General features: G+C 39.5%; 2 protein-coding genes across 2 annotated transcripts; one reads left to right on the top strand and one right to left on the bottom strand.

The window, feature by feature from the left end:
- Positions 1 to 5,912: 5,912 nt before the first annotated feature.
- Positions 5,913 to 11,132, bottom strand: LOC106567898 (ribonuclease kappa-B). Its single transcript, XM_014137768.3, has 3 exons — positions 10,844 to 11,132; positions 8,074 to 8,156; positions 5,913 to 7,918 (listed from the first exon to the last, which is right to left on the bottom strand). The coding sequence occupies exons 1-3, from the start codon at positions 10,919 to 10,921 to the stop codon at positions 7,774 to 7,776; spliced, it is 306 nt and encodes a 101-aa protein (XP_013993243.1). The 5' UTR covers positions 10,922 to 11,132; the 3' UTR covers positions 5,913 to 7,773.
- On the top strand, positions 11,091 to 15,413 carry LOC106567897 (BPTF-associated chromatin complex component 1). Its single transcript, XM_014137767.3, has 6 exons — positions 11,091 to 11,381; positions 11,760 to 11,854; positions 11,928 to 12,029; positions 12,321 to 12,550; positions 14,210 to 14,311; positions 14,450 to 15,413. Exons 1-6 carry the CDS (start codon positions 11,361 to 11,363, stop codon positions 14,512 to 14,514), a joined length of 615 nt encoding a protein of 204 aa, XP_013993242.3. The 5' UTR covers positions 11,091 to 11,360; the 3' UTR covers positions 14,515 to 15,413.
- The last annotated feature ends 66 nt before the right edge of the window (positions 15,414 to 15,479 follow it).

Here is a 15,479-nt window from a genome sequence, read left to right as displayed (position 1 = left end):
CAGCATATTTATGTATTTGGTTTGCAGTTGAAACAAAAAAATCTGAATAATTTACTAAATGTTAGCTTATTCCACAAAGAAATCCTAAAATGACCCGGACAATATTTTTGGCACCTTCTAGAAGTAGTTAGAGATAATTAGATTTCAAGCAGGTGAATCTCCTTTGCTTTGGAATTTAACTTACCTGTGGTGAGTTGCATGTGCCTGCAATATAAAAATCCCTCATTCAACCAGTTTAAATAAAGGAAAGGACTCATTCTCCTGTTTTGTGCCACAATGAGGATGGAGAAAAGAAAGAAAACCAGAGAATTATCTGAGGAGGTCAGACACAAGATTGTAGCCAAGCATGGACAATCTCAAGGCTACAAGTCCATCTCCAGAGACCTTGATGTTCCTGTTTCCACCGTATGTAATGTTATCAAGAAGTTTAAGGCCCATGCCACTGTAGCCAACTTCCCTGGACGTGGCCGCAAGAGAAATATTGATGGAAATTTGCAGCGAATGATTGTTTGAATGGTCGAGAAAGCACCTTGATCAATTGCCACACAGATTCAAGCTGACCTTCAGACACAAGGTATGACAGTTTCAGCTCGCACCATACGTCGCCAACTCAATGAAAGGGGGATATGGTAGGAGACCCAGGAGGACCCCACTGCCGAGAGAGACATAAGAAAGCCTGACTGCTATTTGCCAAAACACACCTGAACATGCCAAAATCCTTCTGGGAGAATGTCCTGTGGACAGATGATTAGAGCAAATTAGAGCTTTTTAGTGAAGCACACCATCTATGTTTACAGAAAACACAATGAAGCCTTCAAAGAAAATAACATAGATTCAGTGAGGTTATGGGGTTGCAATGTCAGACCCAGTGTCATGGGTCATGGGTCTTCAAGCAGGACAATGACCCCAAACACACTTCAAAAAGCCCCCAGGAATGGTTCAAGACAAACCACTGGACTGTTCTGAAGTGGCCAGCAATGAGTCCAGATCTAAATCCCATTCAAAACTTGTGGAGAGATCTGAAAACAACAGTTGGGAGAAGGCACCCTTCAAATCTGGGAGAACTGGAGAAGTTTGCACAAGAGAAGTGGGCCAAACTGCCAGTACAGAGGTGCAGGAAACTCATCGATGGCTATAGGAAGTGCTGGATTGCAGTTATTTTGGCCAAAGGCTGTGCTACCAAATTTTAAGTCTAGGGTGTCAATAATTTTGTCAATGTCATTTCTGTGATTTCTTTTCATTTAAATGGATATATTAAGTTCTGAATCAAAAACAGGTTCTGTAATATTAACAGTAAAATAAAGAATTGTGAAGAATAAATACTTGGGTCAATTTCAATGTATTTTTAGGTAAAAATTGTGTTACTTGAAAAAAGTGCAAGGGTGCCAAAATGTTGCCCACTTGTTTAACACTGAAGAGGCTTGTGCACAAGCTCTAAAAGGGTATCTCATAAAGAAGGGAGAGACTCATCAAAAAACAATAATATGCACGTGGGTTTCCTTACTCCATTCAGGACAGTCGACTCCCATCAATCACTTCACCTACTTCCTCAGGTACACTCTATATACACAAAAGTATGTGGACACCCCTTAACATTAGTGGACTTGGCTGTTTCAACCACACCAGTTGCTGACAGGTGTATACAATTCAAGCACACAGCCATGCATTCTCTACAGACAAACATTGGTAGTAGAATGGCCTTACTGAAGAGCTCAGTGACTTTCAACGTGGCACCGTACTTTCCGAATGCACTGTATATTATACTATACTGTATTTCCCAGCATTACTATCCATAGAACGTAATCATAACAGAAATGATTCCATTTTAGATTCGTTTGGTCTCAGAATTTCAATCATCCAAGCCTCATCGAATATTTGGTCAAACCAGTCTTTCAAACTTTGTGTGTGTGTTACATATTTACAAAATTACGTCTACAGGACTTCATGAATGAAAAACGAAACTAGATAAAACATGTTTTCGCGGGCATTATTTTGAAACGCCTGTACGCTGTACACAAGAGAGGAGAGTGAATAATCTTTTTTTTTTTTAGCTATGTCATGATTTATTGGTCAATTTTGTTGTAAATGTTTGAATTAGTTTACCCTGTGATTATGTTAAATGTTGATTCAATAAATGAGATGTATTGTAGGTCTATAGTATGAGCGTGAAAAACGTATTGCCTATATGGGTAACGTTAGATAAAAATGAAAGAAAAACAATATATATGCATAACATTGCAAATATAATAGAGGACTTTTATATATCGTCTGACTACCCGATTGATATCATCTAGTTTATTGTAGCCTACATCTTTTCAAATGAAATAGCAAGTTAGCCAAGGGTGCCACAATGTACAGTAGCTTGATCAATCTGCTTAAAATGTGCATTTGTAAGTTATATTTTTAAGATGTATTTTCCTTTTTCCAGAGATGACTTCAAGCGATGCAGATAAGTGACATGCAGTGCTTAATAGCATTATAGAGCATCTGAATGATAGTGATTACAAAAAGCTGCTCAACTGTTTAAAACAAATGTTTTAAAAGTGTACAGAAGGGCACTGCAAGAGAAGACGTGGTTAGAATCATTATCAAAAACTATGGATTGGTTGAGTCTATCCTTGAGGTGAAGAGAGTGATGGAGGAGATCCCAAGAAAGTATCCTACTATTCAGAACCTACTGCTCCCCATTGTTAAGGACCAGAATAGGAAAATGCAGAAAGAAAATAAAGGTATTACAATTTCACAGAAAGTGTAGCATTAATGACTTTACATTCCCATCTCACTTTCCATCTCTGGTCAGCAGAAATTGTTGAGTGCAACAAAGTTGTTGATAATGTAGTTGTTGATTATTTTTTTAAGAATCACACAACATAATTGATTCGGAGTCAGAGATATCTAGCCACTGTTATACATTTTAAATATGTATAACAAGTTTTGATAGTATTGCAGACTTCTTTTTCTGTATTGTTTTCCTTACCAAGGTGTCCCTTTAAATTAGTAACATTTCCTCAGGGTGTGTGATTGTTCAGTGAATGGTACATTTTTATGGAAATGATGGCATCATATGCAGTTGTACTGTTACTAGGCAAATCAGGGGCGTTTTCACTGCTCTAGTGTAGTGGTAAATTGCTGCTGTGCCTCACCCAGTAGGATTTAAACATTAAGATGAATAAAATGTATTATTTTATTAAAATTTTATTTTTTACTCAGGACAGAAGAGAAAACATGTGAGAATCGAAGGACGAGGAGTCAGAACCAGGTTATAAAGAATATACGTTTTCAAGCTTAAAATAAAATTGCATTTGTTTCAATAATTCAATTGAATTTATATAGTAGGTGTACAGAATGGCCATACATATTCTGAATGGATGTTCACTTGACAAGTTCTATGAACAATGGTGATTTATTTAATTTACTCCTCATGCCTATGTTTGATTAATTCATATATTTTGTTTTAAATGGCAAAAAAAGAAGGGGCAATGGAAAAGCAACAAGGTAGGCCCTGAGTTAGGGATCTTTTCACAAGCTGAATAAAAGTTAGCGTGTTCACCTTGTCTGAAATGAAGAAAAAACCCCAGATCAGACAGGTGGCCTCTGGTAGACAAATTGTTTGATGGAAATACACCATAGAATTTGAATAAAATGTCAGCTCTACCCATGTTATATGAAATAACCACTTATAGTTTCATTTTCTACTTGACATCAGGGTCATCCTCCTCCCTCTTCCAAGCACACTCTCAAATCCTGGGTGTTTGTCTCCTTTATTTATTTAAAATGTGGAGGACCAACATGACCACCATTACATGAAGAGTAACATTGTCTGAGCCCTGAAGACTCATGTTAGCTCCCAAAGCTTGAGTCAAACAGATGTCTTGGGTTTAATACCTGGTTGGTCACATAGGCTGCGTTTACACAGGCAGCCCAATTCTGATTCTTTTTTTTGTGAAAAGATCTGACGTGATAGGTCAAAAGACCAATTAGTGCAAAAAAAGATCAGAATTGGTCTGCCTGTGTAAACGCAGCCATTGACTGATCCTCTTTCCCCTCATTTGGTCAGATGATAACTATCGCAAAGTTGAAAACCTAGGAATAACTCGGTGATAAAGTGATACTTGGAAAGATGATCACAAAGTCTGATTTGATACCTAACAAAAAGAAAAAATGTTTTTATTTCAAGATGGGTCTGGTTGATGACACAGATTGTATCGAAGTCATTGTATTTGGAAAGGAGAGATAAGACTTCTTCCAAAAGGGAATCTACTACCTGTTAAGGAATCTAATCATGAGCGACGACACAGTGAAGGTCACAAGCAGAAGCAATGTTTCCAAAACAAGCCCTTTCGAAGTTCCTAACTGGCTAGTTGAGGAGGTCAGGATGCTCATTCATCAGACAGTCCTCTCCATAGCTGATGCCAACGAATCTGATTCCGGCACCAAGATGAGCATTCAGGGAACTGTAATTAAAGAAGTGTCCTCATAACTTTTTACAGACATATGCCCTTCACTAACCCTTTTCTTGGTGATTTTTTGTGTATTGCCCCCTCTGTTCTAAGGGGACTGGGAAAGTGAAGGTGAAAAAGCAGAGAAAGCTGACTGCACAGCGCTTCCTGACCTTGCAGGACGAGACCAAACAAAACCCCATTGAGATCTGTTTCTGGGGGGACCAGGTGAGCTGCGCTGCAATGGTTGGGATTGGAGACACTATCAAGGTGAACAATGTGTACTCCAGTGAGTATGAAGACAGTATTCCTCTCAACACAACAAAAGAAACCATGGTTGATATGGTAGGTCTCTGTTATCTAAACCCTATGCACGATCTTCCAATCTTTCTCATTCTAGTTATGGTTATGATATCCATTCATGATTTTCATCACACTTTTATTACCCGCTGTTTGTATGCAGATCCAGGCTGCTAAATCGGAGACTGTAATGTTGTCCATTCAATCAATTGTGTGCAATGACGAGGTGACCCTGGAGGCAGAGAGGATGGAGGATGGAACACTAAACACATTCATTGTGGCATTAGAGCTCCTGGCAAAGACCGATGGGATTAAACATGATGAAAGTGTTGAGAAGATACTTGTTGATATGTTACCACTCTCTGTGGAGGCAGAAATACAAGGGAATAAGATTACAGCTCTAAAAAAAGATGAAAGTCCAACCTGAATTATAAAATGTTTCCAGGTTGGAAAGTTTGATCATAGGCTGTGCAAATTCGGCAACCTAACCATTAACCAATGGCTTGAAAAGTCATGCTTGTGAAAGTAAATAATTCTAACATGTATTTCGACATTAACTTCATTGTGTAATGACTTGTGTAAAAAATGTATCTGGGAAAAGGTTATTACCTTTCTGGGATGTGGCGAACTGAATTGATACACAACATTTGCTCATGAATACTTTCCATTTCTGTCTGATTTCTAGTGTATAATTTTGGATGTAAATTATTTGTATTTCACCAGTGGCAAGGGTTGAGTCACGGGGTGTAAGGGGTTTCTGTCTTTTAAGTAATTATAACACTGTGTAATTATGGAGCTTTTAGTAGATGCTGAAAGAGACATGACTGATAATTACTCTTTATAATCAATACATATTACTAAGAACTGATTTACTGTAATCTTTAAAAAAAAATCTTAGAATTGTCAACTTGATAAATAGAATGGACAAACATTTAAGAGACAGCATGACTGTGTTTAATTAAATATACGTAAAGCTTGTTAAAGAGCAGTGTGCAGGTTTCTTATTTTATTCAACTGTTACCATGCACCTGCAAAAAATATAGCTCAGATGTGCTAGTGCCTTTTGATGTTTAATTTTGAAATAAAACTGCCTTGGCAATATGTCTTGTTTTGTTTCATGTTGCTTTGGAATTTTATTTTTTACATTTTTTATTATCAAATTCAATGAAGCGATTTCATTTTATTTATACTTCCAGTTTATTGCAGGGAACATCTATAAGAGACTGAAGTCCTTCACATAAAGTACCATTTATAGATCCTTTCACATCATTACACTCCAGAGAATAGCGAGGCCAGGGGAAATACAATAAACACATTAAATAAATGCATATTTAATTTGAACATTTTATACACCATCCTTTTCTGAGGAATTACTATAGCAGATTTAACTAATACAATAACTATTACAGTTAGGGCTGGAGTCAATCCGTATTGCGGTAGTTCCACGTTATAGCTTGATTGAAATCCTTGGGACATCCCTACCCTAAACCCTAACCATTTAAAATGTTAACTTCAATGGGGTGACGTCCCAAGGATCCCAGCTAGCATGGATTGTTCGCGGAGACTATTCACAGCTGCCTGAGATATTATAGAAAGGAGATAGGAATCCCATTGGGCAATGAATTGAGAAATGCTGCAGCCAGCGGTTGCTAAACTAATCGTCACGCAATCCCTTCTCAAAGTCAGGGTATGTTGGTGCTTTCAAGACAACTGGGAACTCGGTCAAATCAAAACATCAGTGATTTTTCAGGTCGGAAATTCGGTGATCAAGAAAGATGCCTGTGTTTCCGAATTGGAATTCCAGTTGGGTGACCATTCAAAACCATTTTTCACTGTCGGAGCTTATTTTTTTCCCTAGTTCCAAGTTGTCTTGAAGTCTGAGATTTCTGAGTTCCCAGTTGTTTTGAATGCGGCATGAGTTGAGAAACCGGCCTTTTTTCCTAGAAAGTATGTAATGGCACGATTCCAAAGCTATAAGATATTACAGAGAATGTATTTTTATTTTATTTAACTACTTAACAACAAATTCTTATTTACAATGACGGCCTACCCCGGCCAAATCTGGACGACGCTGGGCCAATTGTGCCCAGCTATGGGACTCCCAATCATCGCCGGATGTGATACAGCCTGGATTCGAACCAGGGACTGCAGTGACTCTTGCACTGAGATACAGTGCCTTAGACCGCTGCGCCACTCGGAAGTCTAGAACAAGTTAATTATCTCACATCTCTGAAAAGATGTGTAATGTTGTACTTCTTGTTCACAACATTTATGCTAATTTTGGGATGAGCTAGCACCCAATTGACTCCCATTCACATGATGGAGAATAGGGCCTATTGTGCCAAAATTGCCCAGAATGCACTGCACGGCCCATTGACGACGCATGGGCAACGTATACAATGGCCGTTAATACGATTCAAATGGAGTTTCCCCATCTCCTCAAAAGTATCTCTGACGCTGCATGTCGGCTCAATCGGAAATCACCTTTACATTTTAACATGAATCTTCCACGATATGGACTGAATCCAGACCCTATATTTTTACAGCATACAATTCACAACAGCACATAAATAAACACAAACTATGCACACACACAAAATGTATTTAGCTATTTTTGACATATCTCTTGGTTTGCCTGACAGACACTGACCATCTATCAATTTGCTGTCAATTCAGGCTGAAAGAGGAGATAATTACATATTTCTGTAACTGTAGTGGTCTGTTGAGTTGCATCTAGGAATTTGTGGTGAGTTATCTAGCATAAATGTAATGTTTGGTCCATGAGGGGAACAAGACTTACATTTTTATTGATCATTATCAATATTGTCAGTTAGCATTGATGGGTTACAGTTTAGGTCAATTCAATAAATAGTTGTATGCAAATACAAAGAATGATAACATTTCAATCAATAGCATAACAGAGAGGACTTATGTTCAATGTTTTACTATAGAAATAGCTTTTTATAAGGTTGCTTCCCTTGAGAACTTAAATTAGAGTGTGTGTATATATAATCTTCTGATGTTTCAGGGGAATTTATGTCACCATGTACTCCTGCCTCTTGTTGAGTCTGACCTGGCAGAGTGACACTGCCCCCACTGCAACATAGATGGCTGCTGCAATGAAGCAGTTGATGCCCACCTGGTTGTAGAGTCCATAGATGGTTCCCGGTGGGTTCTTACTGTGGGGCAGAGAGAGATGAGCCAAATAGATGAGTTTGGGGAAAACAACCCAAGCGAGGCAACATGGGATGGTTTACAAAGAGTGAATTCAAAGGGCATCTACACTAGTAGTCAAACTAAGCACCTAATGGTCCCTTTTCTTCACACCACTTACTCATTGCGGATGTCCTCCTCAGTGAAGGGCACATCCTCAATCAGCACAGCAGACTTTGCACTGAAGAAGATCCCCAACATCACCTGCAATACAAAAAGATGATACATATGTAGGGATGCACGATATGTCGATGAACATATCGGAATCGGACGATATTAGCTAAAAATGCCAACATCGGTATCGGCCGATGTCTAGTTTAACGCCCAATGTGCAAAACCGATGTCAAAGCTGACGTGCATACCTATATAACGAAGGTACATGACGTAATGACACCACGTAAAATGTTGCTCTGTACGTGCAACACAGCATTCCTAAACTAGCCCACAATGTCTGCTGTGTGGATCGAGCAGTCAACAAGTCAAGCAGTCATTTGAAAGAGTTTCAGTGAGACAACTCACATTTCAGTGAGACAACTCAAAGGCAAAATCCATTAAAGCCAAAAGAATGGAATTCATTGCCCATGACAATCAACCTTTCTCTGTCGTGGGTGATGTTGGCTTTCGCCGACTGGTCGAGCACTGGTTAACACTACCAAGTGCGCTATTTTTCCGATGTTGCCCTACCGGAGTTACACAGTAATAGCGTCACTGCTATCAGCTTCATGACATACATACTATTGAACGCCGTTTGGGTCTTTGCGTGTCAAAAAAGATACAGGGGCACTGTCAAAGCTGTACAAAAAAGTCAGCAAACAAGCAAACACCGGCCACGAACGATGTGTTTACAATACCGGGTTGGTAATAAAGCATCATTTGTTCGACTGCAACTTCTGGGGTAGCTAGCTTTAGCTTGGTACCTAGCTAGCACCAATACAACCAGCCTGAAAACAATGACCAGTAGAAAATGCAGTCATTTTCAATATTCTTAGCAATGATTTAGGAATTCTTGTGAGTAAGTATTAGCTAGGTTGCCACTTGTTGTTCACCTATTGAAATTGAACTTCAGTTCATGAAAATACATAGCTAGCCAGCTACTTAACCCTGTTTCCCAAAATTAACTTTATAAGCAGCCAGCTAGCTTCATCTGGCTAGTGAGGCTTGACTGGGCAGGGTTATGTGTTGTGAAGCTAGCCAAAATAAGGATTAGGCACAATAGTGGAATTTGCAGTTTGCCTTCAAAATAAAAATGTAATTGACTGATGGAAATGAATACAAATAGTAGAATTATGCCATACTTTTATTTTGAAGGCTAACCGCAAAGTCCACTATTGTGGCTTATCCTTATTGTGCCTAGCTTCACATAGATGGGTCCGACCACCATTAATCAAATAAGAACTGTCTTAGAAATTAGGGATATTTTAGATGATGACACCTAGCTATATAGTTAGATAAACAGAAACAGATTATGTTGTTATTCTATGTTTTTGGGGAAGAACATTGTTTGCATCCATGAGCTAGCTAGCTTTTTTTTATGGCCAGCACTGTAGGTGCGCGAGAGAACTTTACCAGCATCATAGCATACGTATCGATGAATCGTTGTGACATGTAAAATACGAGTGATAGTGTAATCAATGTGTAATAACTACATAAAACATTTATGAACGCGTTAAATTATTATGTGATGTGCAGTGAAATTCAGGTCATGATAGGTCAAAAAGTGTTATTTGACACGTCAAAAAGTGTTATATGACACGTCAAATAGTGTTTTGACACGTCAAAAAGTGTTATATGATACGTCAAACAGTGTTATATGACACGTCAAACAGTGTTATATGACACGTCAAACAGTGTTATTTGACACGTCAAACAGTGTTATTTGACACGTCAAATAGTGTTAAATAGTATATTTTTTGACACGCAAATACCCAAACGGCGTTCCATAGAAATACTGGTTGAGAATGAAACGACTGAACAAATGAACAACGAAACAGCACAGCAAGTAAGTGAATGAAATAGGTTTTGATTATGATTTACTGGTAATGGGGCATACATAAATGCCAACAAAATAACTTTTTGGTCAGTGTGGTGTGTGTGTGTAACATTTATTTAACTAGGCAAGTCAGTTAAGAACAAATTCTTATTTACAAAGAAGGCCTTCCCCGGCCAAACCTGGACGACGCTGGGCAAATTGTGTGCCGCCCTATGGGCCTCCAAATCACGGCCGGGATGTGATACAGCTTGGATTCGAACCAGGGACTGTAGTGACGCCTCTCGCACTGAGATCTAGTGCCTTAGACCGCTGCGTCCATGTGTTAGCTATTTAACTGTACTAAAATGCTTAAAAGGCCGCTACATTTTTTTTATATCGGTATCGTTTTTTGGGGGGGAAGGAAAATAAAGGATATCGGTATTGGACAAAAATGTCATATCGGTGCATCACTATACATATGTATTGCATTACCCACATTCAGTCTAGTCAAGAGTGTTTACAGGGTCAATTAGGGCAGAGTCAGTTGAGACATCCTGTGGATACAGGGTCGATTGACAAACTCAGTCACACAATCTGTCATCAAACATCAGCCAATTCATTCCACTGCTATATCTAGCATACCCGTACAGTTAGTCAAGAAGAGAGGTTCTAGCAACACCAGACTGTTATTTTATTTGGCTAGCTATAATGACCAGATTTTGGAAAAGGCAAGTTACTTAATTAAGCCCGCAATCAGCTATAGGTGTCTTATCAAATATGCTGATTGTTGACTGATATTGAAACGTGGAAAATCTTGACACCTAGCTAGCGTTGGCAGATACTTGCAAGCGTGGGGGTGGGAAATACTGACAATAGTACTACTGTCTGTAACGGTAACATTAGCCAGCTAGCTATTCCTTACCAACATGATGACTCCCCATATGCTGATCACTATTCCACAGGCGGCCATTTTCGGACCGCAGAATAAAAGAGATGGCATTCTTCTAGTTGATATTTTCTACCAAAATATATAATTTCGATACACAAATCTAAAACAGTCGTTTTCTTTTCTCAATGGACAGGCGTCAACCTAACCTTCATCAGCTGACACTCGATTCATTCGGTATTAGCCCTCAGTTACACCCCACCTTCTCCTTTCTCGACTCTCGCGCGACGACAATCAGCAACCCTAACTATAACTAGCAAATATTTTTGAAATAGCTAAATGTAGTTTGCGAACGAAAAAGTTACACTTTGTTAAATCATTAGTCTATGTGACTTGGTCTGTCGTGTTAATTGTTGAAACGCTAAATGTACCGCCTTCTATGGTAGATAGCTACCTCCTTACTAACGTTAGCTTCCTAAGATATTGTTGTAGAGTGGGATAGGAAGCTAGCTAAGTTAGCTGGCTATCCAAGTGGAGTCAGCAGCAGCCCAAAATGACTTCCGCCTCTACTAAGGTAAGAACTGTCGTAATGGAGATCTTAAACAGTGCTGCTCAAATTTACTACTACTAATTATAATTTGGTGAGTGCTTATATTTGTCCTATTTCACACATGTATAAATGTGTATTTTACGCATGTGTGAAACTGATTTTTTTTCTTCTCGCATATCCCAACTCTACCCGAGACACCCTCAGAGAGTGGGGTCACCGTGGCTAGGTTTAGTCACAACGGCGACCCTGGAACAATTAGGGTTAAGTGCCTTGCTCATGGGCACATCGACAGATTTACTAGTTAACCATGGGCACCATGATTGTGTGCATTAGTCATACGACCCTAAGCTAATGCAGCTATTGATATAAAGTTAAAATTGTCCATGCCTCTTTCTGTGACAGGTGGGAGAGATCTTCTCAGCTGCAGGAGCTGCCTTCACCAAGCTGGGTGAGCTTACCATGCAGCTGCATCCAGTAGCTGACTCTAGCCCTGCAGGGTGAGTGTGTACACTCAGACACACACACGACAATATGAGGATTAAGGTGTATTCTCTGTGCTTCTCTCCTCAGAGCCAAATGGACAGAGACAGAGATTGAGATGCTGCGTTCAGCTGTGCGGCGTTTCGGTGATGATCTGAACAGCATCAGCTCTGTGATTAAGGAGCGCACTGTGTGAGGACCCTTCTGTCCCTTTTCTCTTGCCATCCACATTTTTTTCTATCCTGCCACACTTTCTCTCTCTTTCTCCCTCTATCTTTTATCATATTGCACACACTCTTACCTGTCTTTTTCCATGCTTTCATCCATTGATCTTTCATCTTTACTGCCTTCTTTCTAAAGAAGATGTCTGGTGGGGTTAATACATCTGTTGGCAAATTATCTAGTTTACAATGTATACAGCCTGTCTGTCAACCTGTATGAAAATTACATTACCAATCTGTTGCCTCTCCTGTTTTAATACAGAGCCCAGATAAAGACAACAGTGAAGAGGAAACTGTATGAGGACAGCAGGATGCCCCTCTCCTCCGACTCTCCCAAAAAGACCACCAAGAAGACCACGGTCACTATGGCAGCCACACCAGCACCTGTGGCCCCCACAGTCATTGCTGTGCCCACCTCACAGGTTGTCCTGACAACAGGGTTTCAGAGCACCTCCCCTATGCCCCCTGCCATCAAGAAACAGAAAACAGCAGGTGAGTGGAATGATACAGGCCTTTACCTCAAGGGCAGGGATTGTGTGATGAGTATGGCTTGTATACGGAATTTAGTAGACTAGATTTTCATTCATAGTCAAAAGACCAAGACATATTTTTTGTAGAAATTACTTGAACCCTTTATCGAATCGATACTTCTGTCGTGTCTTTGGGGGTACCATTAAACTGAAGATATGTTTATCAATTAGCTCCCTGTAATTATTATCACGCGATTAAACTGATTAATCGTTTAATTGTAATTAACTAGGAGATCGGGGCACCAAGGAGAATATTCAGATTACAAAGCTATAATTTTCCTAATATAACTTTCCTGTACTATAATATTATATCCTATTATAGTATAGGCCGATTATCTTCTGGTTTAAATGGTGTATTTTACCTGTAGTCCAGTCTCATTCCAAACGTCGTAAATTGTTGTATCTGCACGAACCCAGTCTTTACTAAAATCATCCATACATCAATTGTCTTAAAATCATTTATTTACTACACTAAGTAATTAACAGAAAACATACAAACAGTAATTATCGTCACAAAGGATTGGTAGAGGAATGTGCCCTTGTGGGCTAAACAGGCAGGTCGGCCTGTTGAACAATGGATCATAAAAGGTCAGCTGTGGCACACAGAGTTCATTAATATTGACAATTGAAGGCTCGCTCATTCGGGAACAATTGCAATCAATATATATTTACGCTCATGTGTCGTCGAGATCCTTGTTCGAGCGTCGTTCTGATGGAGAGTCTCTCTCTCTCGGTTAGAATGGATCTTTCAAAGCGACATTCATTAATGTCGTTATAGAATGGTTGTTTCGTTGGTCTTTGCGTTCGATGATATAATTTACTTAGCTGCAGACTAATAATTAATATCAAAGACTTGTTCTTATTCTGTCGGTATCAATAGTCTAAAAGTTAACCACGTGGTATGGTTCACTTTCAGTAGAGGAATTGGATGGTAAAACCTATTGGCCATGGAGTTGAGGCCTGGTCTGAAGAAATGTAAATCAGGGGGTGTTTTATAGTGACCCTTGAACAGGCTTGTCAAATGACGCCTGGTCCTGTATGGGTCCTTGGGGGCGTGCCCATGACTGAGCTAGACTTGGTTACAGAAATACAATTCTATCACATTACATCAGTACAATAGCATCTCAATGTCTTACAAAAAGCTTTATCCTTATTAATACATTCTATACAACCATTATGATGCAAGTCTCAAGCTGATGCTATTATATAAACAGTTTTATGGTAATATGGCTATATTGTCTCTTCTGAGTATCACAAAATTGTACCAAGCGGATCAGTTCGTAGCTGGATTCTTCACCAATCTTCCATACCTTCTCCAGCACACACATGTCGCTCAGTTCTCCAATTCTATGAGTTGGAAGAATTTCCTTTGTCTCTCTATGGGCCATGTGGCCAGGGACTCTCCTGGAATTTTAGAGTTTTTAAAACCCTTTACACACAGGGCCTGGGTTGGGGGTGGTAGGTTGGGTGGTGGTGCAAAAGGGAGGGGGTCAACTGTCCTCCCTGTACCAAAAGAGGCCAACGTCATGACACTTCTGATGCATTTACTCCAAGCATTGGCTACTTTGAATGTGCAAGTTTATTAACATATTACATGTTTTCCCTGTCTGTCTGTGTGTAGATGTGACGCTCAGTGCTCTGAATGACTTGGATGTGAACAGCGACCTGGTGGACATTGAGGGACTGGGAGATGGATCCAACACCAAGCTCAGTTTCGATCAAGGTGAATAATATCAGCTGGCTCTCAATCAATATGGTTCACATTGTGTCATTATGCTGAAGTCAAAGGTATTTAGCTGAAAATATAGTTGTCTTCATCTGTTCTGTTTTCAAATCTTTGTGGCTCATCTTGTTTTCTCAGAGAGCCTCAACCTGGACTCCAGCCTCATCATGAACTCCAGTGACTTGCCCCTCCTGTCTCGCTGACATCTAACCCCACTGTACCCGTGGGTTGGAAAACTTGGGTCCCTCTATCACCAGAAACAGATTTTAGCAGATGTATTTTTGTATTTTTATGAACAGACCCCACCCCTCCCAATCAAGTGCTTCTCTATTCAGTATGTGGCATTTCTACAGAGAAACCCTTCCATTTCACTCTTAGAAAAAAAACATGTTTTTGTGTTTTGTATAGCTTTTTGTATTGGAAAATATTATCATTTATTTGCACTGCTAATTTTACAAGTACTGTATTGTGGCTGAACATGAATGTCCATGATCTCCAGAGAGCTGTTGCAGTGCAGGGGTGTGTTCAGTATACATTTGTTAGGTTGCAGAACGGTTTGTACTGAATGACCTGTTTCCCCAACACGTTCTTGAACAGACTTTGAGGTACGTTTTCTCTGTTTGTTGGATGTGGCTTGAAGCAATGAGTGAATATTTAAAGGGCAGCAGAGTGTTCCACAACCAAGTTCCCTCCCTGTTTTTTCAACTGGTTGTTCAGAACACCACCATTTCTGTTGAATTGAGCATTGCATTAAGTATTTTCTTGTACTGAATGCAGCCGTTGGGCATATTCATTAGGCAAATTCTGTTGCAAACAAAATGAAACAGGGAGGGACGTACCAGAATCAGTCCAATAGAAACTCTTATTTTGCTCTGTTTACTTCCGCTGGGTTATTAAACGGTTTCCGTAATGAATAAGCTCCATGTCCATCATGTAACGGAGTGTGTACATGTTGTGTACCACGGGTTGATATATTTATAAAGACAAGATATAGGCTAGCCAAGTATTATTTAATTTTGTTCAAACAATGGTTGTGCATGACATGATTCCTTTTTATGCTTTTTAGTAAAATGTAAAAATAAATAAAAATGTTTGTCTTTCACTGTGCTTGTAGAATTATGTGACAGAGGGTAGCAGTTCGGACTGCCATCTAAGGTGGTTATATCAA

This window comes from Salmo salar, chromosome 13 (genome assembly GCF_965601325.2).
Source record: "Salmo salar chromosome 13, fSalSal1, whole genome shotgun sequence".
Classification (NCBI taxonomy): domain Eukaryota; kingdom Metazoa; phylum Chordata; class Actinopteri; order Salmoniformes; family Salmonidae; genus Salmo; species Salmo salar.
The sequence above is the reverse complement of the archived record's forward strand: the minus strand, read 5'-3'. Positions and strand labels throughout refer to the sequence as shown.

What these genes read in the sequence shown, in the direction of transcription:
- LOC106567898 (XM_014137768.3), bottom strand. Translation starts at nt 10,921, where the DNA reads ATGCCATCTCTTTTATTCTGCGGTCCGAAAATGGCCGCCTGTGGAATA. An exon ending in TATGGGGAGTCATCATGTTG is followed by an intron (nt 8,157 to 10,843) that starts GTAAGGAATAGC and finishes TTTGTATTGCAG; the next exon opens with GTGATGTTGGGGATCTTCTT. An exon ending in GAGGAGGACATCCGCAATGA is followed by an intron (nt 7,919 to 8,073) that starts GTAAGTGGTGTG and finishes TCTGCCCCACAG; the next exon opens with TAAGAACCCACCGGGAACCA.
- LOC106567897 (XM_014137767.3), top strand. Translation starts at nt 11,361, where the DNA reads ATGACTTCCGCCTCTACTAAG. An exon ending in GTGATTAAGGAGCGCACTGT is followed by an intron (nt 12,030 to 12,320) that starts GTGAGGACCCTT and finishes GTTTTAATACAG; the next exon opens with AGCCCAGATAAAGACAACAG. An exon ending in CAAGCTCAGTTTCGATCAAG is followed by an intron (nt 14,312 to 14,449) that starts GTGAATAATATC and finishes TTGTTTTCTCAG; the next exon opens with AGAGCCTCAACCTGGACTCC.